Source organism: Brugia malayi (assembly GCF_000002995.4).
Source record: "Brugia malayi strain FR3 genome assembly, contig: Bm_v4_Chr1_scaffold_001, whole genome shotgun sequence".
Taxonomy (NCBI): Eukaryota; Metazoa; Nematoda; class Chromadorea; order Rhabditida; family Onchocercidae; genus Brugia; species Brugia malayi.
Genome location: NW_025062475.1, coordinates 9,079,255 through 9,104,691, shown reverse-complemented (window position 1 = coordinate 9,104,691; position 25,437 = coordinate 9,079,255). Strand labels below are relative to the sequence as shown.

At 33.6% G+C, this 25,437-nt stretch overlaps 5 protein-coding genes across 10 annotated transcripts; 3 read left to right on the top strand and 2 right to left on the bottom strand.

Annotated features, from left to right (window-relative positions):
- Window positions 1–1,728: 1,728 nt before the first annotated feature.
- Bma-mrpl-18.1 (Uncharacterized protein) lies at window positions 1,729–6,669 on the top strand (the record flags this gene model as incomplete). 6 transcript variants are annotated; one of them, XM_043077231.1, is made up of 14 exons in its annotated part: window positions 1,729–1,854; window positions 1,960–2,070; window positions 2,487–2,649; window positions 2,715–2,859; window positions 3,111–3,251; window positions 3,370–3,463; window positions 3,727–3,912; window positions 4,096–4,308; window positions 4,751–4,853; window positions 5,052–5,183; window positions 5,558–5,619; window positions 5,782–5,901; window positions 6,162–6,237; window positions 6,488–6,669. In XM_043077231.1, the coding sequence occupies 14 exons, from the start codon at window positions 1,729–1,731 to the stop codon at window positions 6,667–6,669; spliced, it is 1,854 nt and encodes a 617-aa protein (XP_042933165.1). The 6 variants fall into 6 exon arrangements, with proteins under 6 accessions (XP_042933165.1, XP_001900693.2, XP_042933164.1 ...); XM_001900658.2 differs by having other exon boundaries at window positions 4,989–5,183; XM_043077230.1 differs by having other exon boundaries at window positions 2,709–2,859.
- Window positions 6,670–8,237: 1,568 nt separating this feature from the next.
- On the top strand, window positions 8,238–9,179 carry Bma-mrpl-18.2 (Uncharacterized protein; the record flags this gene model as incomplete). The annotated part of the gene is made up of 4 exons (XM_043077228.1): window positions 8,238–8,368; window positions 8,494–8,607; window positions 8,830–8,947; window positions 9,036–9,179. The coding sequence occupies 4 exons, from the start codon at window positions 8,238–8,240 to the stop codon at window positions 9,177–9,179; spliced, it is 507 nt and encodes a 168-aa protein (XP_042933162.1).
- A 208-nt stretch (window positions 9,180–9,387) lies between these two features.
- Bma-dss-1 (Uncharacterized protein) lies at window positions 9,388–10,020 on the bottom strand (the record flags this gene model as incomplete). Its single annotated transcript, XM_001900660.2, has 3 exons — window positions 9,388–9,427; window positions 9,552–9,619; window positions 9,886–10,020. 3 exons carry the CDS (start codon window positions 10,018–10,020, stop codon window positions 9,388–9,390), a joined length of 243 nt encoding a protein of 80 aa, XP_001900695.1.
- A 562-nt stretch (window positions 10,021–10,582) lies between these two features.
- Bma-mrpl-45 (Uncharacterized protein) lies at window positions 10,583–12,940 on the bottom strand (the record flags this gene model as incomplete). Its single annotated transcript, XM_001900661.2, has 8 exons — window positions 10,583–10,682; window positions 10,784–10,956; window positions 11,104–11,256; window positions 11,614–11,718; window positions 11,834–11,903; window positions 12,029–12,221; window positions 12,369–12,543; window positions 12,740–12,940. The coding sequence occupies 8 exons, from the start codon at window positions 12,938–12,940 to the stop codon at window positions 10,583–10,585; spliced, it is 1,170 nt and encodes a 389-aa protein (XP_001900696.1).
- A 2,188-nt stretch (window positions 12,941–15,128) lies between these two features.
- On the top strand, window positions 15,129–24,087 carry Bma-glr-2 (Uncharacterized protein; the record flags this gene model as incomplete). Its single annotated transcript, XM_043077227.1, has 20 exons — window positions 15,129–15,219; window positions 15,562–15,741; window positions 15,890–15,984; window positions 16,165–16,318; window positions 16,537–16,693; window positions 16,940–17,054; window positions 17,139–17,230; window positions 17,569–17,635; window positions 17,854–18,075; window positions 18,850–18,981; window positions 19,155–19,280; window positions 19,516–19,738; window positions 20,668–20,858; window positions 21,304–21,449; window positions 21,982–22,180; window positions 22,375–22,524; window positions 22,778–22,914; window positions 23,217–23,331; window positions 23,753–23,899; window positions 24,013–24,087. 20 exons carry the CDS (start codon window positions 15,129–15,131, stop codon window positions 24,085–24,087), a joined length of 2,814 nt encoding a protein of 937 aa, XP_042933161.1.
- Window positions 24,088–25,437: the final 1,350 nt, after the last annotated feature.

Sequence of the window (25,437 nt, the reverse complement as noted above, 5' to 3'; positions counted from 1 at the left end):
TGAAATGTCTTCATCTCATCTGATTTTTGTCATATGTTTATGGTTCATGAATGCATTACTACATTTTAACAAATCGAATGTATAATCAGCATTTTAAGGTTTCCGTGAATTAAGAGTATTTTGGGCGATGTACGTAGTGAGTCTATTGGTGTAGTTGTGATTTTGAAGTTTAGAGTGTAGGGTGTAATTGAATTTAGCATTTTCGAACTGTAAGATATTAGCAAAGGCAATCAGCATGACATGTATTCTCAACATTTAACAGTTCTAGCACTACTTCAGTCTGAGCTATATATATATAAAATAATCTTTATAGTACTACTAACAACGATGAATAATTTAGCTGCTAAAGTAGGCGTGCTAAATTATTTGTTTGGCTAGTTGAGATGGCACTGGGTTTCTGGTAGAAAATGACTATGTAACCAGAAATGTTTGGCTACTGTTGTATTCTCCAGTCGTTATGTCTTTCTTACATACCACTTACCTTCAAAACATATACACACTGATAAAAGAAAAAATCCATTTCTGGCAGATATCCTTTTTCGCTTTTCCGTTGTTCATTTTTCTGTGTCGCTTCTTCTTATATAAAATAATTTCTAAAGCATCATTAACAACAAAGAATATTCTCATGAGTTGTCAAACTAGACATATTATGGAGGAACTGTTTTTATAGAAGTATTATTCTCCGAAAATGTGTTCTAAAAAGTAACTTGGCTTTAAATGTAGCGCTGAATAAATGCAAAATTCGATCAGTTTTAGGAAAGCCAGAGCGCAAGTCTCAAAACCTCGTCTTTTTTGACTACTGTCGCCAGTGAAGTAATTTTTAGTTCTTCCAGATGTTAAGGTACTTGATTAATATATCGGTGTAATAGGAAATAGTTACAAAGTTCTGAACTTAGTACGTAACAGGCAATAGAATGCTTATAATTTAAAAGTTGAGAATTTGAAGTCTGCCTTTCGCAGATGCTTCGAAATCAGAATTATAATTAATTGTACAAGATGCTTCATTTATAGAATTGTTGAAAGTTCTGAACATTACCAGTCGATATTATGTTTTCACACAGCAGTCGTCAGCGATTTAATTACTTGTGTCCTGAAGCCATTATGTTTTTGGTTCCGTTTACAAGTTTCACTATATTTACTATTTTTTCTCTTTGCTAAACGTAGTTACATGCATTCAGTTTGTATTCATATCGTTACCATTATGTCATTAGAAAGTAATGTATTGGTCCATGAGACCTAATACGGATACCATCGCCATATTTATGGTTATTTTTTTTAAATATCTAGTGGTCTTAAGTAATTAATTTATGAAAGCTAAGTGGGAAGACTAACCAACAGTAAAAAGATAGCGCTTAAGTGGATTTGCTATATTTAATGATGTTCACTTGTTTACTTATGTTCGCAGTTGTCCTTTTCATACTGTTCCTTTATATCACATTTGTTATTTAATTAAGCACGGCTTTCATCTTTTGATAAAGGATGGTGTTAAAAATACAGCAGTTTGTTTCACAATTCAATATTTAACCTTTTCATGTTTCCCTGATCATGAATTCCAATCCAGTCTTTATTCAGTTTTGTTTCCATTTATGTTTATGCATTTTTTTTTTTTTTTATTACTCGGGAACCTGTTATTCTACATTTCTGTGACTAATTTTTTGTAAAACAAAAAGGTAACTAAAAACATTCAAACGTCAATATAGTCGCTTTAAACACTGTTAAGGATGCGTGATGTCATCGGAAAAGAAGACAACTGGTGAGAATGGTAGCTCGGCAAGCAACTTACGTGACGAACGTAATGTTGTCCAATCAAATAAATCGGCTAAACTTGCTAAACAAAGTGGAGTAGACGAGGAGGTAATCCCATGAAAGTTTTAACGTTTTCTATATTATTTCACTTTTGAACTCTATATTGCAATATAACGGCACAGTGACTTCAGGCATGATAATATAAGTTTTCAGGACTTTGAAAAATGCAATGAAAAGTTGAAATCAGATAATGAAGTTAAGAAGACCACAGCTTTGTGTGTTCAGCAAATGGATAACAGCAACATGCAGGAGACAGTTTTGATGGTCATAGCTATCTCTTATTCTTAGTCCACAGAAAGAAGTTGTTTTTATGGCCATATTTTTTTCCTATGTGCCTGAATTTTCAATGAGCCTCATAGCTCAGAAATTACTCTTCTGTCAGGTGTTTGTTCATCGAATACACTTATTATAGGTTTTAGATAGGTTTTTGATTAGGGTGTGGATAAAATTTTTCTTTTCCATTTGTCTTATAATTCTCCTGTTTAATTAATTATTTCTCTACATGCTTCAGTTTGCTATTCATAGCTCGAAGGGAAAGCGATCTCTTCAAAAAAATGAAAAATTACGCCTTTAACCAATTTAAGAAAGTGTTGGAAGATTTGTACCTCTCTACAGAAGTGTGTTCATGTTTAACAATTATTACTACAGGAAAAAATGATAAATTTTCCAATAAATTTCAGTCACCTCATCGTATCAGTCTGAATGTAACTGTATCAACAAAACCCAAAGTACTTGTTCGTAGCCAGGCATTTTCGGGTGATGATGATTCTGGTGTTTCTGCTAGACATACTCCAACATCACGCCTTCTTGCTTCACGTTCTACTTTTTCTTCTGCTTCATTTGGTTCGTTTTATATTGTTTTAATGAATATTTTTGAACTTGTATTTTTTTTGTGAATTAAGTTTTAGATTCTGGCCACGGTCACGATTACACGGATTCGACTGGCATTAATTTGCTTTCATTTATTACATGTACACTGCACAAGAATTCGAAGGATCGGCATATGTTGTTACAACTTGAACAGCATATGACAAAGCTTATTAAAGATCCGACGTGAGTGAGCGTAAATTACTTCTTACAAAATTATGTTTGATCTACATTCCAATTTGAGAAATGACTAGTGAAGTATTTCTGTGGAAAATATTAGTTACATTAATTGCGAAGGGTATCTCCGTGATGATTGGCTGATAGATGGTTGTGTACAGCTTGCATTCGCACTTGTTCTGGAAGTAAGATTAAAAAACAAAAATATTTGTTTTCTGACATTTTATTTCGGTTTAGTAAAATTGAAATGTTCATTTCAGACGTAATTCTCAAAAATTCCCAGCTATGAGTTCATACAATCGTATGCTGGTACATCGAGTAGCTGCTTTTTTCGGTTTAGATCACAATGTTGATCAGAATGGTACTGCGGTTGTCGTGAATAAAACATCTCATACTAGACTGTAAATTTTATTTCTGGTTATTGGCTCATTCATTTATGAGGATAAATTTTAATTAAATACTCCGCTCTTGTAATTCTAGTAACTTTATCATTTGATTGCTTTTTAAAAAGTGTTTCAGGCCTGATATCGATTTTTCGTCACTGATACAGGGTGATGTATACACTGATGAACCTCGTCGACTTCTTAGAAGGGATGTCCAAAGCTATGAAGAAGTTTGTTATCCTTTTCATATCATTCCAATGAAAAATCACTCATTTTTGGCAAGATGTTCTGGTTTCAACTTGTTGTTGAGTGTTATAACTTTTTTCATAGTTATGAAGTACTTTGTCTGAAAATTATTATAAACCGCAACTTGTGATTTGTAACTCCTGTTCTGCAATTCTTTATGATCATAAAACTAAAAAAGATAAAATAAGGAGATCTTTATATCCTTCACTCAAGTTAGCTCTATTCTCTCATCGAACTTGCAATTCAGGTTGGACAGTCTTTGGGTGCAGGCTTAATTTTTGGGCGTCGAGCACGTTCCTTCGAAGTGGGTGATTACCTACCAACTGACTCAACAAGTGTTACTGTTGGCTATTCTCTTCCAGCTACCGCATCTCTTCACATGCATTTATTGCATCAGCAAGGATCAACATCTACTGATGCCAGCAGTACTCATGTTTGTTCTTGTGATAAATTTTTTTTTTTTTTTGGGAGAATAACTTCAATGGTATTAATCAGCGTAGTCTAGTTTCTTAAGTCATTCTTTATTTTAAGTAAGGAAATATTTTAGAAATAGCAATCTAAATGTTTGTTGATTGTGTGATGACTTCTTTTTTGTATTTCGACTCAATTTTTTTAGCTCTTTGAATCACCTGGAAGCTGTTATTCCTACGGTGACATACCGGTCATGGGTGTCTATTCAGCATCTGAAAGCAGCCCATCATTTAACAATACCACACATATGTTCCCATGGAGCAGCAGCTCAGAAAGCTATACAAGCCTGTCAGCTGATTATCCTTCGAGTTTAATCTCTCCTATGATGCATAATCACTCTCGACCTCCAGTATTAATGGTATGTAGATCTGGAACATCTTTTCTCATAATACGAAGATTAATTTACATTACAACTGATGGAAAATTCGGCGTTCATTCTGCATTGCAGATTAACAACATTTTAATGGATTGTTATTTAGGAATTAGTTTCTTGTTTTTTGAAAACTCAGTTTTAAGTTGATAGTAGTAGGACATTTTTGGCCATAGACCGATTATCCTCAAGTGTATGAGACAGATGAAGGCATTGATATTCTTTCAACCTACAATAGATAGTTAAGTGAATAGGATAACTTGGACGGAAGGGTTTTGCTACCGATGATTCATTTCTAAAGACTCTTTCTTTAGCAGTACATAACATCACATACTAAGTTAATTAGTCGATGTGGCTGGCAGTTTTGATACATTTTTTACTCTTTACTCTCTGCTTTGACTGTTTACAGTGTTTTCTTGATTATTTACAGAGGGAAGTAAACATCGATACAAGTGCACCACTGCATAGAAATCTCAGCACTCATTTGTCTTTTCCGGAGCAGCGAACATCCGTAAACAGGCATACTAGTACAGGTATGATTCTTAGATGATTGTTAGAATGAATTACTAGATTTTTCAGCAGCAACAGTTTAACTTACTGAAATTTTTTTTGTTGATGATTATTGCAGTAACTGGAAATCTATGGATAACTGTTTATGGCTTTCACAGATTGCCATCAGTGGGAAGCAATTCATTCGAGAGAAGCTTCATTATCGGAAAATCTCTTTCCAGAGAATGTATATTTTGCCGATGAATATGGAGTGGAAATCGCTACTTCGCAGCATCAAACACTGCCTGTGTATGCAGTTCCTCCTGTACCTGCTGATTTCACTTCAAATCAATATGTCGTCAATCCGATGCCAGGTGTGATTATGATTATTATAAAGTAATATTCATTGAAGCTTTTTATCCACACAACTTGGCTTGCCCTTAGCCCTATCTGGGAATAGAAGATTTTAAATACTTATATTAATTTTAATCTAAATACTTATATTTTTGCTAATTTCAAGAAACTGAAGGCCGTGTATTAGCAACTAACCTACGGTAAAGATAGGATAAAAATCACCGACATCTTAGTATGTAAGGGATTAAATGGAATTGCTTTATGGTTCCTACGGCGAGTCTCTTTATAAAACTCATGTTACTGTTACCTGAGTATAGACTTCACTGACTGGCTTTTTTTGTGAATTCTGGCTGTCACTGTTCAGTTAATTTTTTTTCTGACTACAACTTTACAGAGCAATCAACGTATGCTGTTGTTCCACCATATCTTCGTTATGCTGCACCGACTTTATCACTCGTAAGTTTCCTAATTGTAGTAATTTATTTCAGAATCACTTAGATGTTAGCTCTCGTAAAGAAGGAAAAAGGATTAGTTATAGAAATGTGTGATAAATTGTTATTTTCTTTTTCAGTTCTCGTTTTAATATTAAACCATATTGTCCTAACGTTTTGCTTTTAGCAAAAATTAACGCATCAGATAGAATCCTTGAACACAGCAGGTCATCCAGAAGTAGTTCCAGCTTCTCCGCAGTCTTATTTAGTGTCACCTCTACCAGCACATAGTATATATCCACAGCAGGTGTTTCTTTTCATTCTTTATTAAATTTTATAAGTGATCATTTTGTTCAAAAACATTTTTTACTTATAATAGATGAAACCATCAAGGTCATCTGGCATTCCACTCAGTCATTATGATGCTTTTCGATAGTGCTGTTTTTTCGCTGCCACTGGTGCTGTAATATAATTTAAATCATGTTGTATAATTAAATTGATGATGAAAATCCCATTGTCGTCATTCTCTTTTAAGTAATTTAATGCATTCGTGACAATCCCTTGCAGTTCCTGGTTTCATCTCAAGTCAGCACTGTTTATTCACCGCAGCCTTATTTTCTACCAGTTTTGCAGAGCGACTGTGGTATTTTTTATTTTTTCGCACATTGGTTTTTGATTTTTTTTCTCATTATTTGTTTCAAAATTGAAGTGGGGGAGATAGCAGTGGTTAGATGATATCGAAGTAGAAATACATATTGATAAATGAAAACCAAATAATCGCATATCAATTTCTCAGGGGATCAGTTCTATTTGAGAAACGATGTAGAACTTGTCTGGCCAGCTATTGAATTATCACACTATTCCATATGATTTTAATAATTTCATTATTACAGTTCCGAATGTAGCAGCTGTACAAGGTACTTATCCGGTTTCAATTACGCACTACCCTATTTCAAGTTATGAATGTAATGATATACAACAAGCGAATCTTATGGATGCAATTAGAATTGCGAAAAGTGGGCCCATGTTTGAAAGTTCTACCACGGTAACAGAGAACGAAAATGTTTCAAAGTGATTGGCACTTTCTGACTTTTAGGGATCATTGCAGCTAGCTTCTTTTTTATTCCCATTTGGATTATTCGTTTCTGCCTGCTAGAAGAATGCTGCAAATTACTGAAGTGCGACAAGTTAACGGTTCTACCGCAGCAACAAAGAACCGAAAATGTTTCAAAAGTTTTAAATTATCCAGTACCTGAAATTTTTAATTATTAACAATTAATATTATAATATATGAGTAGTGGGGAATTAGTTTCAAGAGAACATGTGAATATCACTAGAACTGTTAATGTACAAATGTATAGATCAATCTGTAGTTCCATTGTTATATTACTTTCTTGTTGCCCTCTTATTATCATCAATATTTCTTTAAATTAATTTTTGTATTCTTTTATTTTCAATAGCCGCACGAATTAGTATTTTTCGTTTCTATTTGAAAACATGCTAATTTTTTGGCGTCCTTTATTGCTCCGTTATCTTTCCTGTAGTTGAGAGAACTTTATGGTCTCAATGCTGAATTTCGTAATATTAAAATTTTGGTGCCAAAAAAGAGGAATAATCATATTACACATAAGCTGGTAATATTAGGACGTTTATTCACAAAAAATATCAGTTCTTTGTAATTTGTTTGATTCGAGGGATAACGTAAGAATAAGAAGGTGATAATATGCATGACAATCATAGACAACTGTAATTTATTTGAGATCGGTTCAGCTTACATTTTTTCACTTAAGTTTTCTAAGTGAGATATCTTTAATAAATTTCTTGCTTCAAGGTAACGTTTTCCTTCCGATTTGGGCATTGTTTTTCAGGTTTCAGGTTTAAAGTATAAAAGGTTCTAAACCTTTTATACTTTAAGTGTGAAGGAGGAAGTTTTGCCTATAATTTGATTGCATTTTTTATATTTTAGTGGTCTTTGAGATCAGTTCAGTGCTATGGAGCACATTGTTTGGGAACTATTGAACCGTTCTAATCTGTCGTACCTAAGTGCTGAGAAAATATTGCGCCTTGTTTGCCAAAAATGCTGGTAGGATAGGAGATTTCATTGTAATATTGGTTTCGATTTCAGTTTATGTAAAGCATGCTTTTTCATATTTCATTAGATTTCTAGTCTATGCTCAAAATACGGATCCTTTAAATACGGTATTTTTATGATATGGTTGCTTTGTTTTCGTTCCTTCTTAATGATGGGTCATTTGTTTCTATAATAATTGTTCAAGTTATTCAACTTTTCGATTATGATAAACAGATGCATTAATTGGAACTGTTTTTGTGGATAGCTACGGCTACATGAACTACCGGTTACTTATATATGACGTTATTTTAGAAACTACGATTATATGTGTAGTAATTATCACCTCTTCTTGTAACCAGTCGTTTGACGTTTGCTTCGCAAACTTCATTCAACGCTGTAAAGATATGACTTTGTGGAATTCGATATACTTCTTATTCAAATGTTTCTTTAGGATACTCCGGAATAAATAGGTTGAAAGGTTTCAAGACTTTCTTTTAATTCGTATATTTGAAATTTGATGGAGTATTATGCTTCTGGTAGAAATTCCATTTATTGTCTTGAAATCTTTCAGAATGACACGTTTACGATTGTTGGCAAGATTCATCAATCGGAACCCACGAAACATTGAGCAATTGGGCCTCCAAACTTATCCGGCAGGCTATGGATTGGATGTTGATCGACACAAGCATTCATTTATATATCGGTGAATTTTATGTTTTTGATTGTATTTCCTCAAATACGCTATGAACAGAAAATGTATAAAATGACAAGTTTCTAATCTAATAAGCATTGGGAATGAGCAATTTCCTGAATTCTAAAAGTTTCCAGGGCGAATTTTGAGCGACATCGACAGTATGTTGAAGGTCACATCGAACATTACAAGGAAGGCACTGTATTAACAGCATCTTCACGCGAAAAACAAATATTAGCACAACTGTGCAGGTCTATTAATTTATAAATATGAAGCCTAACTCACCAAAAACTGGCTTTTCCTAGAGGCTTTTGTTCTCAACAATTCTGACCAGGTCATCTGAGGCCTGAAAATGGTAGCGGGCATATCCTACAACGCAGTCCGATCTAACTTTCATTAACCAACGCTTCCATCTTTATTTGTTTTAATAATTGGTCTTTGGAAAATTTACATATGGCTTAGAATTATTTCAGTCCTTCTGATATTTCTGCCAGTGCAAACATCGGCCGCGTACTCGGCTTACGGTGTGCCATGGCTGGAATACATTTCTTACAAGGTATTGATATGAAACATATCGAAAGGAGTGCACACGTAAGTTGTTGTATGAAAGATCGCCTAAGTTCTTTTTAACGCAGTGATAAAATATTTCGCACCATTCTTTCATTATTAAGGTTTACAGGCATCTGCATTTTTTGGTGCTTTAATAGAAAGTGGAATTAAATTCGGAGAACCTCAGCCCACCCCTCACACTTTTGAAGTTGATCCTGAATTAACTTATGACGGTTATGAAATACAACATACTCGTGAAGATAACATTGAGTAAAACGTGAAGAGAAAAAAGTAAGTTTATTTTAAATCGCTTCAATCATAAGACTGTACTGAATATATTGCGGCCAATGAAGTTTCTTAGTTGCATTTTTAGTAGAAATTATCCTGCATCTATTTTGTGACTTAGAAAACGATTTATGCTTTAAGATTCATGTAATCAAATTCGAAAATTAATGAGATATTGATATTACAGCATCAGTCAGTCATGTTGCAGTGCCGTGACCGTGTTTAGCAAGTTCATCTCTGAAACAAAACAAATGAAGAATCCCAAATGACAGGAAGAAATTCTCTACATCACACTTATACCTACAGTGCCTTCATAAACCGATGAAATGTTGAAAAAACCAGAATGTTACAAAAAATAAACCTCAGCTGTTTGGCGAAATCATTCTCATTCGCTTCATCATCCCAGTTGTCTTCCCATACATTTAATTCCTATAACTAAGTATGATTTATTGGAAAATCATTTGAATTTCACCCAAAGCGAAAAATATAGGAAATGCGATAGAAATTCCCAAAAATTTTTTCTAATACATAAAATTTCTACACAGGAATTCTATATCATAACCGATAAACATGTTTCCGTACTTCATATTGTAAGAGAAACACTTCCTCCAGGACGTTGACGGACAACCGACATGAATAGAGTATTGGATTATTGGTTATTGGGCAGACATCTAAAACATGCAACTAGCCTGAACCTCTTCATCTTCAGCGCCCTCCTTAGCTTGCCAATCTTGTTGGGGAAATTCTTCAAATTCGTCATCCTCTTCAATATGTGTTTCCATTTTCTGCTGATTACCTTCCGGCTTACTTTTGTTTTTGCCTTCTGTCATTGTGAAATCCTTCGCAGTTGTAATTTTACAATTCAGTTCCAGTTCTATAAAACAATTTCAAAGATGAAACTTCTAGTAAATCATATCACACAGTTGGGAATAAACGTACTGAATATCTAGACTTGAATCCCCACAATACATTACATAGAGACCACACTCCATTTATAAAATTTTATTGGCAAAGCTTGCGGGAATAAAAAAGGAATAAATGAAGTGCTAGGTCACTTTAGTGCTGGAAATGTACACTGCGTGCAGTCTCCTTTTCATATCCCGTGGTAGAAAACACATCTGCTATTTAAAAAAAAGTAAAGAAGTGGAATATACATAACAAAAATAAGCTTAAGAAGTAGTAACAATGAATGAAGTGAATATTACATTGAATCTCACAAGGAATAAACTTCACAAAGTAAATTAAAAATTTTATTCCATTCATTAAAGATGAAAACATATTAATCTTCATCTTTTTTGTACAACAAGTCTGAGAATAAAAACAAATACAAGCAGAAGTCCCTTCCAGATACTTTAAGTCTCTAGAGATATTAAGACAAATCAGATACGAAGCCTATCGCTTCTCTTCAGTTATCGACAGTTCTCGACCACCACCTAATTTGAGCGGTCGTCTGATCTGGATTCGTAGATGCTCCTGAGATATCTTAGTTTGTCTGTAAATAATATCTACTGTTTTCTTTTTCATGCAAAAAGAAATATTTCAACCATCCCACTTATAATAATTACCCAATTGCCTACAAATACGACAGCTGACCTAGGCACATCCCGTTTAGGTTTGATCCATTCTGGATAAACTTTATCATGTAGCCTCCAAACACCATCAAAGCTAGCAATGTGATTCTCGAATACTACATATTCCAATACTGGTTTCGCCTCATGTTCTGTCCCCAGAATCAATCTACCAAAACGGTCGTAAAGCGCAATTTTCTGCAACACCATTTCTATTCAACAGTTTTCAACTGAAAGGATTCATTCCTTCTTCCTTCTTAAAAAAAAGCAAAAATAAATTACAATGCTTTGCATATGACAATGTGAACTAAGATATAAGTAAGTAACAATAAGCAAATACAATACCTGCATTGTATGCATCCGAACGATGATTTGAGCGATATCATTTCCAGATTGGTGTGGGAAATCAGCACAACGAACAGATACAACGCGTGACAGTTCTATATGTTTCATTAATTCCCATACTACTGAACCATTTTCCACGTCTGGCCACATTTTCTAGAACAAAAGTGCACCTATGCATGATTGTATACATCTTTTTGCTGAGATCTTTTATATAAAAATGGACCACTCATATACTGATGAAAAGGAAGTTGAATATTGAGAGGACAGAGTACAAAAAAAGCGAGCAAAATAAACATGATCAGAATTATAAATTGTCATGGTTAGATACTGGAAATGGACGAGAACAAGATCGATCAACGATAGTGGAAAAGGAGTAGTTGCCTGAGTATAGAAGAAGAGTCGAAAACAAAACATATGACACTGATAAAATGTGCAACACAGAGGTATAAGTAATGATAAATGACGTGAAAGGCAAATAGAAAGAAATCAGAAAAGTACAAAATAGCTCACCCCAAACGCGGTTTCTGTTATATATTTTTGTAATGCAATCTTATCACGAGTCATCAAAGCTTTATGAGCCTCAACATAGATTTCGTCAGCAGTAGCCGGAAAAGTCTAAAAAATAAATTTCGAAACCAAAGAAGCATTTGCTCAACCTTAAACACTGTTCATTGGAATTAGATATGCTACAAATAAATCTTCACGATTCAGACATCTGAATTCGGCTTACCTTAATACTGAAGTTTTCAAATCCTTTTCTTTTACGTATTCTTTTTATGCCGTGTTTGCGGTTAAAATATCTGAAATTAGAAAAAATGATAAGAAAACGAGTTAGTTAAGAAGCATTTGAAGCTGATAAGCAGTAAAACAATATTAAAACTCATCAATCTCTCTTACTGGTGGCTAGTAATAAAAAATAGCAAACTTATGTTGATATGCCGTGAATCGTCCTTCTTCTGCTCTCAATAGAGCGTATTCCAAAGATTCTTTCTTTTCGTGAAATTCTGGAGGTAGTAGGAAAGGAAAACCTAACAGTTTCAACGGATTTTTACGAAAAATAGTGTAGGGATCATTAGGTGAAGATTCTTCTCTCGGAACAAAAGGATCCATTACTTGATCTGAAATGATTCAAGCTTGGGGAAAATTCTGGAGAAACATCAGGCTTGAAAAGAGGCTTCAATTTTTTATAATCAATTCCATCTTAATCACACAAAGACGAAGTACAGTAGCATTCCCTCATAAAAAAATCCTTGAAAAAAACTAACAACAAGAGTTGAAAGTCACTTGGAATTCTTTCCATGTCTGGGGTGTAACATCTCTATATGGATTGATTCCTTTTTTCAACAAAATGAGTCGCAAATCCAGTGGGCTCATCTTCTGTCTCTTTGTTTTTATATCGTCATCGGGCAATTCGATATTGAAATTCTTCTTAGCGCGAAGCTACAATCTATCATATCATAATAATGGAGCGATGGCATGATGGTACTATTAGAGATGCTAATGATATCTTATTCCAGTTCGTTAATTTCTAACCGATTATGTTTCCCTACATCATATGAAAATAATATACCAAAATTTGCCTTTTTCCTATCTCCTCCGCTGTACTTATTGTTGAATCCTATTCAAAAAGAACTACCCGAGAAAATTTTCGTTCATTGATGTGTGTATTCCGGTTGGCTTTATGCTTGTTTGAGCGTTGAATACCGAGAAAAAGTCGCAGATTGTGACGTTCTTTGTGATGGTGGACATAACATGAATGGACCAACACTGGACTGGTTGGAACGATGAAAATAGAACAAATTACTCGCTGCAGGCAACTATATGTTTTTTGTAGCATTACCTGTAATGAAAGCTAGGAAGACTTGTTAAGTTTGAATGAAAATTGAATACGATCAAGAAATGCCTTGATTCTCGACACACTAATCCAACAATGACATATTAGCATATTGCTGGTTTTGCTAACTTTCCACTCTTATCTTCTGCCTCATTAAAGGCATGAATTACTGGATTACGTAATAAGACTTACTATGATGTAGTACTCCACACTCCACCAGTTCAACCTAGATGTCAACAACAAATCGGAATGGTGACGCAAGTCTGGAAATCTGGAAAATTGTGAGCCTATCGCTTTACTGCATTTTGAAAAGAATCTTTAGAATTCAATAGCACGAACATAAATTGCAGTATGAAAAGCGATGGACAACACGATAAGTAATTCGCTATTTCAATGAGACCTAAGAAAATCAAACTCGGTGGGACTGCGCTGAGTTTTGCCAACTTGGCTCACCTGTAAGATGCAGGCAATGTAGCTGCAGTGATGTCGCAGGTTTCTCAAAGGAACTTCCAACGAATGACAAATCCCGATGACAGTCTGAGTAATGCCTGGAAGGCGACAGATCAAGTCTGTGAGCGGCACACCGTTCTGTGAGTGTTAGGTGTGGACCCAAGAAGTGGACGGGCCCACTCTTATTGGCCACTGTGGATTCTCTGATCGGTTAGCACTATGTTTATTCCCGTCTAAAGTTATGGCTCCTCTAGTCCAACTAAGTATTTCCAGTAGATAAACGGAGCATAAGTGAGATATTTATATGAAAATGATATTCAGGAAATGCTTGTGACATGATAATTGAACATTATGGTTATGTCGGATTTGTTTAGCAAGAGTGAAAATTTCACGGTGCTACGATATTTCAAACTATCTGAAGGAATAAAAAGCAAGTTATGGGTAATGCTGTGTAAGTTATAAAGAAATTAAAAGTGTAACCCTTGGAGGAACAGTATGAATAAATGAGAAAGATGGAAATGATTTGGTGAAACTTGTAGAAAAGGATGGTCGAGAGAGTCAAGGAGAGGCAATTGATTTGAAAAAATTAATAATGTTCAGGTAGTAATACCTTCCAAATACCCTTAGGAAGGAATGAAGGAAATTTACTCTTAGCCGGTGCAAATATTCATGGATCGATATAGAAATAGGACTGTTAGTATTCGTGGTCACCACTAAAGATCTCAGGTCGAAAAAGATTTTTTCTTTTTGTTGGGAGGGAAACAAATTAAAAAAGGGATATATAATTGTGTTGACTAATGCACATCTTCTGACATGGTAAATTTATATGTTAGCTGATTCAGCTGTGTGGAACTGGATTACATTAGGAATGAAGTCTAAGTTTATTCAACGTGGAAGTTTATTCATTGGATTCGTCCCTTGGGAATTGTTAGTAAATTAGAAAGCTTCCTTTACGAGTGTATGGATAGAGCTGTGTATTATCTAACAATGGAGCCAGCAAGGCCAATTTTCGTGAAACTTCAACTAAGTGGTCACTTCAACATGTTATTAGATATATATCGAAAGTTCGCTAATCGCTTTGTAGCACTCTCTCCGCAACTGAAGAGTGCTGCTAGTCTAGATAAATGCAAACGTGAACAAAACCGGCAAACATTATGAAATAAGTAAACGGTGTTTTTGCTGGGGAACATGAAATATCGGGTTGCATGTAGCGGTGGGGGGAGGGGTGCGGTCTTGGGTCTTCTGTCATCTTACTTGGTTGGAAAAAGGCCCTGAAGCAAATTGGATTTGCATTTTTAATGACAACATCCCTTATATGAAGGGACATGGAGGCAGCAAAGAAGGCAAGGGGCGCACATAAACACGAACAATACATCTCTCGCTTCATTCGGTCTTCTCACAAACTACAACACTTCAGAAATTTCCAATTTTCCGCCCATTTGTACGAGAAAGAATGAAGGATTACTGGATGCGGAATAATTCAGTGTCAACAAATTATCATTTTGCAACGGAAGCTTCATCTTCGTACTGCACTTTTTTAAACGCAGTAAATTTTGCTGGGCACAGTGAATATCGGAAGACTTCATTTGGCTTCTCTATGTTCTTTAAGAGTTTAATTTTATGGTGAAGTGAGCTGGAAGAATCATTTCACGGTGAAGTGAGCTTACTTCTTGTTTTTCAGCTGCTTTCCTCCCATTTGTAATTTGCTCTGGTTTTCGAAATTACATCTCACAAAATTCCAATGACCTCTATATGTAAAAAAAGTATTCTATTCATATTTCTTATTTTTTGGCTACAGCAGACGTATTCTTTAGTCCGAAAGGTGCCACTACGTAAGTTTCAGACCATTATTTGAAACCTATTAAAATTCTTTCTGATAATATTACATTCATTATATTGTGATTCATAATAGAGTTCATTAAAAATTGTCGAAGAGCGAGTCGGTTAAAATAGTAAAAGCCTAAAGTAGTGCTCGTAAACTTTTTTTTAAATTTCTATTACCGATACTTGTTAAGAAAAATGATCGAAGAGTTATCTTTAATGACAACTTTTACCTACAAATTATCCTTTATAACTTTTAAAAATATGCATGGAATTCGAATTGAACAGACAGGTTTATCAGCTTCAAATTGCAACATTTCTGGAAAAACATTGAAATTTTTAAAAAACTTGAGGTGCCTTTATAAACACCAGTGAGTTGGACAACACAACTGCAGCGATAATTCAAGAAATGCTTCGATTGGCCGAATTTTGGTTTAATATGGAGGAAAAAAATACGATAGATGTGGCGCTTGGTGTACGTTACCTACCAGCGATGCATTCCACAACGCTTCTTTGGCACTTAGCCGATTTTGGTTTCTTGTTTCTGTTTATCCTTTAATTGCTCATCATACCACCTTTATGGTTATATTTTACAGATAACTTGAAAACACTCAGATTACAATTCATTTCTTTAAAGATTTTTTGCCAATATTATGTAGTACTTTACTCTTCTAATTTTAGTATGCGATGAACTTAAGATTGGCTTTATGATCATGTTAGCGGGTAGTTCGCCCATATCATTTGGTCTTTACAGTTCATTGGCGAAACGAGTCAAAGTTGGTTCCTATCAAATTTAAATTAAGCATTTCCAGTTGTTACTACTTGAGATATCCCATTTAAATTACTTTACCAAGTGCATACTAACATTCTAATACATAACACTTGCTGAAATAAGAGTGTGGTTAGATATCCTGGGCTCATTATTTCTCACCTGTTAAAAATTTACTTTTATTCAGATACCGTTGATTGACTGGGAAACTTCCGATTTGAGCTCTGACTCGTCTCCGGCTTTTACAGCATCGGTAAGGCCTCCTGCTGATGAACTATTAGTGGATTACATCAAAATTAAACAATGGCATGAAATTATCTATTTACACGATGGTGCTAATGGTAAACTATAGTTAACTTATTTAAGTGTGAATTTGAATTTAAATTCAAACCACTTTATTCCTGAAGTACTATATTCTGACTTACTGTATTCCTGAAGATGAGTGACTTAGTTTTTACCCCACTTTGGAATACAGTGCTTTAAATTTGAATCGCATCTTCAATTTCTGAAATTTAGAAACGGAAGTATTGTTTGAATTGTAAATGAATAGTCGTTTCAGCAGAACGAAGCCTTACCGCAATATATAAATATTTGGAAAAAAATAATCCTATCTATACGCTACAGATCAATAGCTATCGCATTCCTGAAGATGAAGAGTACTTTCGAGAATTTCTCAATAATTTTCATATGCAAAATTTTAACTTCCTTGATTCAAGGTATGAACCAAAAATTTCAAGTCGTAGCACATATGAAATTATTAAAAGCAAGACATTGATATGGCTGTGCATAATTTTCAACAGTTCTTTCGTATTGTATTCCTAAAAAAAGCACTTGGTATAAAAGAAAGAAAGTGGAAAGCTTGTTTGATATTGATCCATCTGGAAAGATTAGATAATGTTCAATTCATAGCATGAGATGGAAACAAAATTAACATCACTGCCGACTCTGTTTAATTATTTCAGATCCTTAAATGTTGTGGTGGATATTTCGAATAGTTATCGTATCCGAGCATTTTTGCAGTCACTAAAAGAAAGCATACTTGTCAAAAAACAATATAATTATGTGTTTGCTAACTTCGTAAGTACAATAAATTTAGATAGATCTGAATGTTCTACTACTTCGTTTCAGAGAAATAAATCTTAAGTCTACAAATTTTAACAGGAACTGGATGAAAATGATCTGGATGCTTTCCACTATACTCTTATCAATATTACAGCTTTTTTAATGTGTGACAGATATAATCAACGTTTAAAGTAAGTTTCATAAAAGTTTTAGCATCACTTTAAACTAGTGTTAAGTTAATCTTATAAAAAAAAAAAAAAATTATACAACAGTAGCAATAAATAGAACTAAGTGAGACCTACCTTAAATTTAAAAATCCATCAATTATTATATTTGCAGTTTGAATATCACTAGAAAAATGATGATAGTAGAGTTTATCTTAAGTTTCCTTACCGATTTGTCAGTTGTAATAAGAAATAACATAAGAAAGTTTAAAATCTCGTTATGAAATATTTCCTTAATACATGAAATAAGCATTAAGCTGTTCTAGACTTTGATTTCATTTAGAATAATTGCGCTCCTATTTTAGCAAAGAAAGAAAAATGTTCGTGCATCACTACGGCAATCGTTCCATCATGGATGATGTGTCAATACCAGTAAGTTTGTCAATTTATCTGCCCTCATTTACTTACTATATGATTAAAAGAAATTCAGTCTTGGTTGATTTATAAAGTTGAATTAAGTAAATAATCTTTAACTGTTTTTATTTCTTATCTGAGTAATTATTGGGCAAGTTAAAATAAATTGCAATAAAATTTTAAGAGAACGTGGAGTTTAATAAGTCGAAGTATTGTTAAGGTTGTGGTACTTGCAGATGAGTGCAATGTTTGCACACGATGCATTGCTTGTGGCAAGTAATGCGATTGACATTGTTTTGAAAAAATACGGCCGTGACTTGTTTGCTAATGCATTCAATCAAAACCAACTGTATAATGCTGGTCAGCCAGGAATACAGTGCAGACGTGATCTGCAGCATGCCACCTCACATTCGATGCCATTCGAATTCGGTGATAAAATTATTGAAGCCATTAGAGAGGTACAATTTCATATCGGGGAATCTATATTCTGTCATGAATTCAAAAACAATTTCATAATTATGCCAATTCCGAGAACAGCCTTGTTCAGATAACTTTTTATTAAAATAAGAAAATTCCAAAATTTAGAAAGAAATTCTGGAAAAAAAATTCCAAAAAATTCAAAAAAAAAAATTTACTTTTTTTCATAAATGAGGGAGAAGGAGGAAACTATTGTTTAAGTAGTTTACATTGAACTTCCAAATGCACATTTAAAATTTCATCCTTTCCTTGTAGACTTGTGGAACTTTCTCAATTTCGACAACAGCAGAGGAGTTTAGGTTATCTAAGAATACTCCTTGACCCCTAAATTTTATCGACAGAATTTTTTTAAGAAAAATAAACGAAATGACTATGTCATTTTGAAATGATGTTTTTTCTAATTATTACTTTAAAATTCATTTAAAACTTGATCAGACAATATATAATTTATCCCAAAGTTTCGAAATTGAAAATAGAATATTTCCCAACAATATATAATAGCTTTCCCAATTTTTGGCTGAGGCAGATTGAGAATTGCTTCCTTAAGCAATCCTCTGGAGATATCTATGTGAAATTTTAAATTCAAAAAATTGAACCGTTACCACTGCAATCATAATGCAAAAATAAGATATGAATTTTTGGACTACTGAGAAAATGATTCTATCATTACTTACCGAAATATAAACTTAGTAAATGGATTTTAATTTGATAAGCAAATGTTCGGTCAAAATAACGCTCAACTGTTCGAATTACAGGTAAAATTAGACGAAACAGATGGGACACTTACCGGTCAAATACAGTTTACTAAGTCGTTAAGTAGAACAAACTTCTCAGCGAAAGTAGTTGAAATCAATCCAAGCGGAAGGAGCTTATATAGCGTTCGAAATGTAATCAATCCTTATTGTAATCAATCATGTTTACTGCAGATATAAATTTTGATCTAAGATGAATGAATAACAAAAGCTGCCTGAAAACATTTTGTATTAAACTTTTCAACTAGAATTTGAATTTTGAAAATTTAAAAAGAAAATTATTCCTTGTAAAAATTACCACATTTTAGATGTATGACTGGAGACAAGGTGTAGGATTCATGATGAATGCAGAAAGTAAGCCAAATTTGCTAAGGGAAGAAGCTATCACTCGCTTACACCACCGGCCTAATAGACTACATATTGTAACGGTCCTGGTATGTTGATTCAAAATGAAACCGGCAATTTTTCTATAACACTGAATTTTATTTCTAACGGGCTTGATTTTATCGCTTAGTTCAAATCTTAAAAATTTCAGCCGATCGTAACATATTGCATTCTTATTAAAAAATGTAATGCATTTTTAGAACAAGCGTTATTTTATGGAGGTCAATCAATACGATAATATTTCATTTTTGAAAAGCTCAGAATTAACTAAATACGATACTGCAGGTGAAACCGTTCGTGATGCTAAAGCGAACGGTTCCTGGAGAACCTGCACATGTTGGTAATGACCGTTTCGAAGGATACTGTATTGATTTGATTAAATTGTTAGCAATGAATATCAGCGGTTTTGATTCTTATGAAATATTCATTGCTGAAGGAAATAAATATGGTCAACGTCAAGATGACGGTTCTTGGGATGGAATGATCGGATATTTGCTGAACGAGGCATGTTATTAAGAAGACTAGAGAAACTTATTCAGTCGTTTTGATTTCTTTTGAGCTGATTCTAGTGGAAAATTTATTATTGAAGGGAATTTTAGCGATTTACTCATTTACTGATATCGTCAGATTTATTGAAAAGAAACGAGAAACTAGAGTTTGATTCTGACCTTGACGAAATCGGATTTCCAATTTGTAGCTTTCCTGAGTGGTAAAGTTTTCCTCAGCTTATTATGATGTTTTTTTTTTTTTTTTTTTTTTTTTTTTTAAATTATTTGCAATTACATCCATTTTATCATCGAATAATGTGGCCTCATCTTTAATTAATCTGAGAGATTTACCCTCAAGTACACTTGAGGAAAAAGTAGGTTTCTTGAACTAATATATCGCTTTTTCTCTTTCCTGATGGATAATGTCCATTAGTGAATACATATCTGCAGTTTTTCATCCGCGTAATGTAAAATTAAAAGCAGTGCTATGAAGTTGCTAGAAGACGCAGGTGAGATTATTGCGGGAAATATTGAGTGGGTAAAATGAAAGAAATTCGAAGAAATAATCAGTTTGACTAAGAACATATGGTTCTCGAAAAAATTTTGACAGACTTTTTCCGTTTATTCGTCCTTTTTTTCCTCCACTATCGAGGACTAATAAATTTATTTCCTACCAGAGTACACAAGAAGAGATTGGCCATTAAGCTCTTTCTCATTTCCAATTAACTTAACAATTAAAGCAACACTCTTACTTAACAAATTAGGTTAAGTGGATTAAAACACTACAAAAGCTGAAATGACCGAACCACAAAGACTGTATGAACAGTGCTAAACAGTTGAGCTAATGAAACGACAGGATCCAGGTAATCATAGCTTGATAATAGGTGATATGGTGGTTCTCAGGAAAATCCTTGTAAGAAATAAGCAATGTCAACAGATATGCAGACAGCGGATGTTGCCGTAGCACCACTCACCATCAACCAAGCTCGCGAGCGCGTCGTTGACTTCTCGAAACCATTTATGACCACTGGAATCAGTATCATGATTAAGAAACCGGAAAAACAGGAATTCAATGTTTTCTCATTCATGCAACCTCTAGGAACAAACATTTGGTTCCTCATACTGTGTTCATATGCTGGAGTAAGTTATTTTGTTATTTATTTCAAATTAATTTTTCTGATTTCAAAACATGAATTTCTGAAGCATGATAGAATCCTAGAGGGTAAATAAAAAAGTCGTGTCAAACTATGTTGAGTGCCAGTTTGAATTTGACAGTGTCAAGAAAGTAAGCTAGTTATTCCGAAAAATACCGAAATTATCATATTTTCGCTTAAATTAATTAATTAACTTAGCCAATAAAATGGATTGGAAGTGTTGGTAACAATGAAATTAATTTCAGTCATTACTTCAAATAAGAACAAATATGTAGATTGATTTAGATAACATAATTAGATTCACAACTGTCTTAATCATCTTTAGCTTCAAGTACCTTTAATTTAAGTGTTCATGAATTCTAAAGTTTTCTCATATCTTATTCCATGTTTTAATCCAAAGTGCCATTTCATGATGATGACTAACATTTCAGGTATCACTTACTATATTTCTAGTGAGCTCCTTCAGTCCTTATGAAACGCGTACGGAAGCAGAATTGCCAACGCAGCTCTCTTTGTACAATAGTTTATGGTTCACATTATCATCGTTTATGCAGCAAGGTACTGATATATTACCCAGGTAAGTCCGCCTCAGATATTAATTATAAAATACAAAAGCATTTATAATTAATAACTGTTAGTACAGTATTATTACAATTCGTAATCTCATAACTTCAATTATTATGTTTTACTTCTCATGTAAATTTTACTTCATCTCTATTGCATTATTTACTTACTTGTTCTAACTAGAAAATTCAGTCAAATCGAAAAAAAAAAAGTTACTGAAGTTTCTCAAGAAATCATGAACCGAAATGTAATTGTTTGAAAATTTAGAATTGTCAATCCATCTGCAAAATTTTAGATTCTTAAAAAACTGGAAATTTTTGTCATATAATTACTACGTCTAGATGATTATATCAAGCTTAATGAAGTTTGATTTAATTTGTAATTTTTTCTTTCTTTTTTCTTTTTTTACTGTGTTATGATATATCTACCAAAGTAATGGTCATGCAGAGCCCTTTTATCACTAAAAATAGAAGTGCATAAGTACTTCCAGTAAAAAATGTTAAATTAAAATATCACTAATGAACTTTTGCCTAAATATGCTGCAGAGCACCATCCGGACGGATCGCTAGTAGTGCATGGTGGTTCTTTACGCTTATCATTGTTTCCTCATACACTGCAAACTTAGCAGCATTCCTGACCCTAGAGAAAATGACTCCACCAATTGAATCGGTCGATGATCTGGCTGCTCAGAAGAGAATCCTTTATGGAATTGTTAAAGGTGGTTCAACAGAAGAATTTTTCAAGGTATAAAAAGTTTTCAATTTATTGAGAGTAGCATTCATTATGACAGTACTAAGATTGATCACATTTTCAATACGATGTTTTCTGCTTCTTCTTTGTTGATATTTCGAAATATGACTGGAAAAGATCGACCTCAGTCTATCTGAATTATCATCTTTCGTTTCAAACTCACCGTTTTCATCAAGTATGTATTTCAGGAATCAGCAGTACCCGTTTATAAAAAAATGTGGAGTTTCATGTATGATACGTATACTCAGCAGCTTCGTGCACAACAACATCCTAATACTTCAGACACTGTAATGGCAAATACTTATGCTGAAGGGATTGAAAAAGTGCGCCGTAGCAAGGTTCTTCTCGAATTTGTTTAATCTTTTCTTTATAGATGGTTTCTTTTATACTTTTACATGTTATTTTCAAGCAACATACATTCTTCAGTTATGCTTACCAGCATAGAAAGAAGTTAGAAAGCACGGAGCGGATTGCTGTTCATCTGATGCAGAATTGACGATTGAATACACCGTATAAATTCTAGGAACCCATTTATTAAGAAAACTGCTAACTCATCCAACTTTTCTGTAACTAGTTTTATTAACTATTCAGGGACAATATGCATTTCTTTTGGAAGAAACAGCCAATGAATACGAAAATACTCGGAAACCATGCGATACCATGAAAGTTGGTGCTAATTTGAATTCTTTGGGATATGGAGTTGCCACCAAAATTGGTAACCCGCTGAGGTAGCTTTTCTTGCTTTCTCATCCGGTAAAATCGTTAAATGATGCTTGGAGGTTTCGAAGTATTGTTCAACAGTTTTAATAACATTTTATACATTTCGAAGTATTATTACCTTTAACGGTATCATAAATAGGAGAATTTTTTTTTTTTTTTTTTTGTGCAGTGTTCATCTTAGCGAGATATTAATACTAACATGATTTTCTGAAATGTTTTAACGCTAAACATTAACTTCGATAATTCTAGAATATTCAGTATTTATTCAAGATGAATTCGTTGAATTTTATGATTAGTGAAGCTTTTATAGAGAAAGTATTAATTTTGCGATATTATACTTACATGAGAAGGGTGAGCTGAAACGACTGGAAAATAAATGGTGGTATGATCGAGGACAGTGCGATCAAGGAATGTCAATGTCTCCGGTCACCATTATTATGTTTTTTTTTTTTTTGAGAAATAGTGATGATAATACTTGTATTGAGTAGGATAAATAAGAAGAACCAACTTATACTCTTAGATCATATTTCACATTCAGAATTTGATATGCATAGAATGCAGCTGTATGATGAACTGATTATATTCCGCCTTTCTATTTCTTCTCCCTTAACATATGCTTTCCGGTACTTTGATCAAAAAATACCTTAAGCCTTATCATTTTACCTTAAGACATAAAATCGTTCAAGCTAGTTATAACGATAATAATAGGGCAATTTCAGTTGAATTGTTTTTGAGGTTCAAAAATTGGTGGAAGTAATTTCAGAACATTTTATTGCTACTGCTATCTTTCCTTTGTTCAGATCTTCAGCTACCGATTTTCCTCAAATTTCATTAATGCTATTCCAGGAAGGAGGTAATAGTGCCAGTTTAACTCTTAGTAAAGTTGCCGGAATATTTTATATTCTCTGTGGTGGCATGATACTATCGATGGCAACTGCTTTTGCTGAATTTTTATATCGTTGTAAACTGGAAAGATGCGAAGCTACAAGAAAGGTTATTTCCGCCAAATCATCTGTAATTTACCCGCTTTCATGTCATACAATGTAATTTCTTCTATATGATATATTACTTCCAAATTCTTGGGCTTATTGAAGAACTTATTTCAGAATCATTTACAACGGAAGGCATTGCGAAGTAGTAGTGATCATTCACAAAAACGCTCAAGATCTGCTGAATTATAAAGTTGTGCTAGTCATATGAAGATGTCTGATTTTTTGAAATTAATTTTTTCAGCAACTCTGTGATATTTTTTGGTTGAATAGGGAATTGCTATGAATAATTCAATTGCTTTGAGGTGCAAGTTTAAAACGTTTAGAAAATAACTAAGTGCTGAAAAGAAAAGGAATCCCAATATTTTCTGTACTGCGGTGTACGGCACGTGTGTGTGTGTGTGTGTGTGTGTGTGTGTGTGTCTGTGTGTGTGTGTGTGTGTCTGTGTGTGTCTGTGTGTGTGTGTGTGTGTGTATGTGTGTGTGTATGTGTGTGTGCGATATACATTACAAAGTATTCAATAAATAGGAGATAGAGTCTAAGTAGATATAACGCTTTTCAACAGTTAGAACAAGAGACTAATGGCAACTGTTCCTTAGCAAGAAGCAAGCTAGGAGGAGGAGAAGGATAAATTCTTGTTTTTGAACTTCATCATTGTATTGCGATGCTTATCAGTTTGATTTACATTATTTTCAGTTACCTGCCCAATCGATGTTCTACCATCTACCGGAAATTATTAAAATGCACAAGGAGTGACTGATTTATATATAACGAACCAACACAATTCACTGTGCATTTCATGGGTATATACATTAGAAGGGTGGTGATAAGCTGTAGGAATTCTTACATTTGTGGATTTTTAAAATCGTTGAATAGCAAATTCAGGCTTTATTTTTGTTTTTCTTAGAAAATTCATTTTAAGACTTAATCACAGCGATATTTTCAAAGCTTGCTTGTTTCAGTGCTATAGAAGTTAGCTTTATTCCATCTCTCTTTTGCTTTGCGAATACTCTTCCACTTTTTTTGCGAAGTTACGTAGGCAAAGGTAATGAACGTAACGTTAGTTTGGCGTGCAATTCAAACAAACTGTGATAAAAATGCCCCAGAAACTATCCATAAAGTTCTCGGTAACTCGTCACGAAAAGAAAGAAACCGTGAAAATGCATGAAATTCTTGCTCGTTAACTAAATCCTACTGAAAGTAATTTATTTGTCCTGTCATGCGCTACTGTGTTTGTCGAACTAGAAAAAAAAATTGAGTGTCGAAAAATTTTTCGATTATTGCATTTCAGATATTATGTATTTTTAATGTTTAAAAAAGATTAAAAATGAAGGAATTGAAACAATATATGTCAGTGCAGATTTATCAATTCGATTAATATCCCTGTAGTAATGACACAAATTTAATTCAAAGTCAAAAAATCTATTTACCGTAGTATTTTCTTATACTTGTAAGAATTTGTCATATTTTTGTTGAATTCAAAATTGTTAATTTTACTCACTTTGCTTTGAATTATTTCTAGACAATCTGTGATTGCTGAA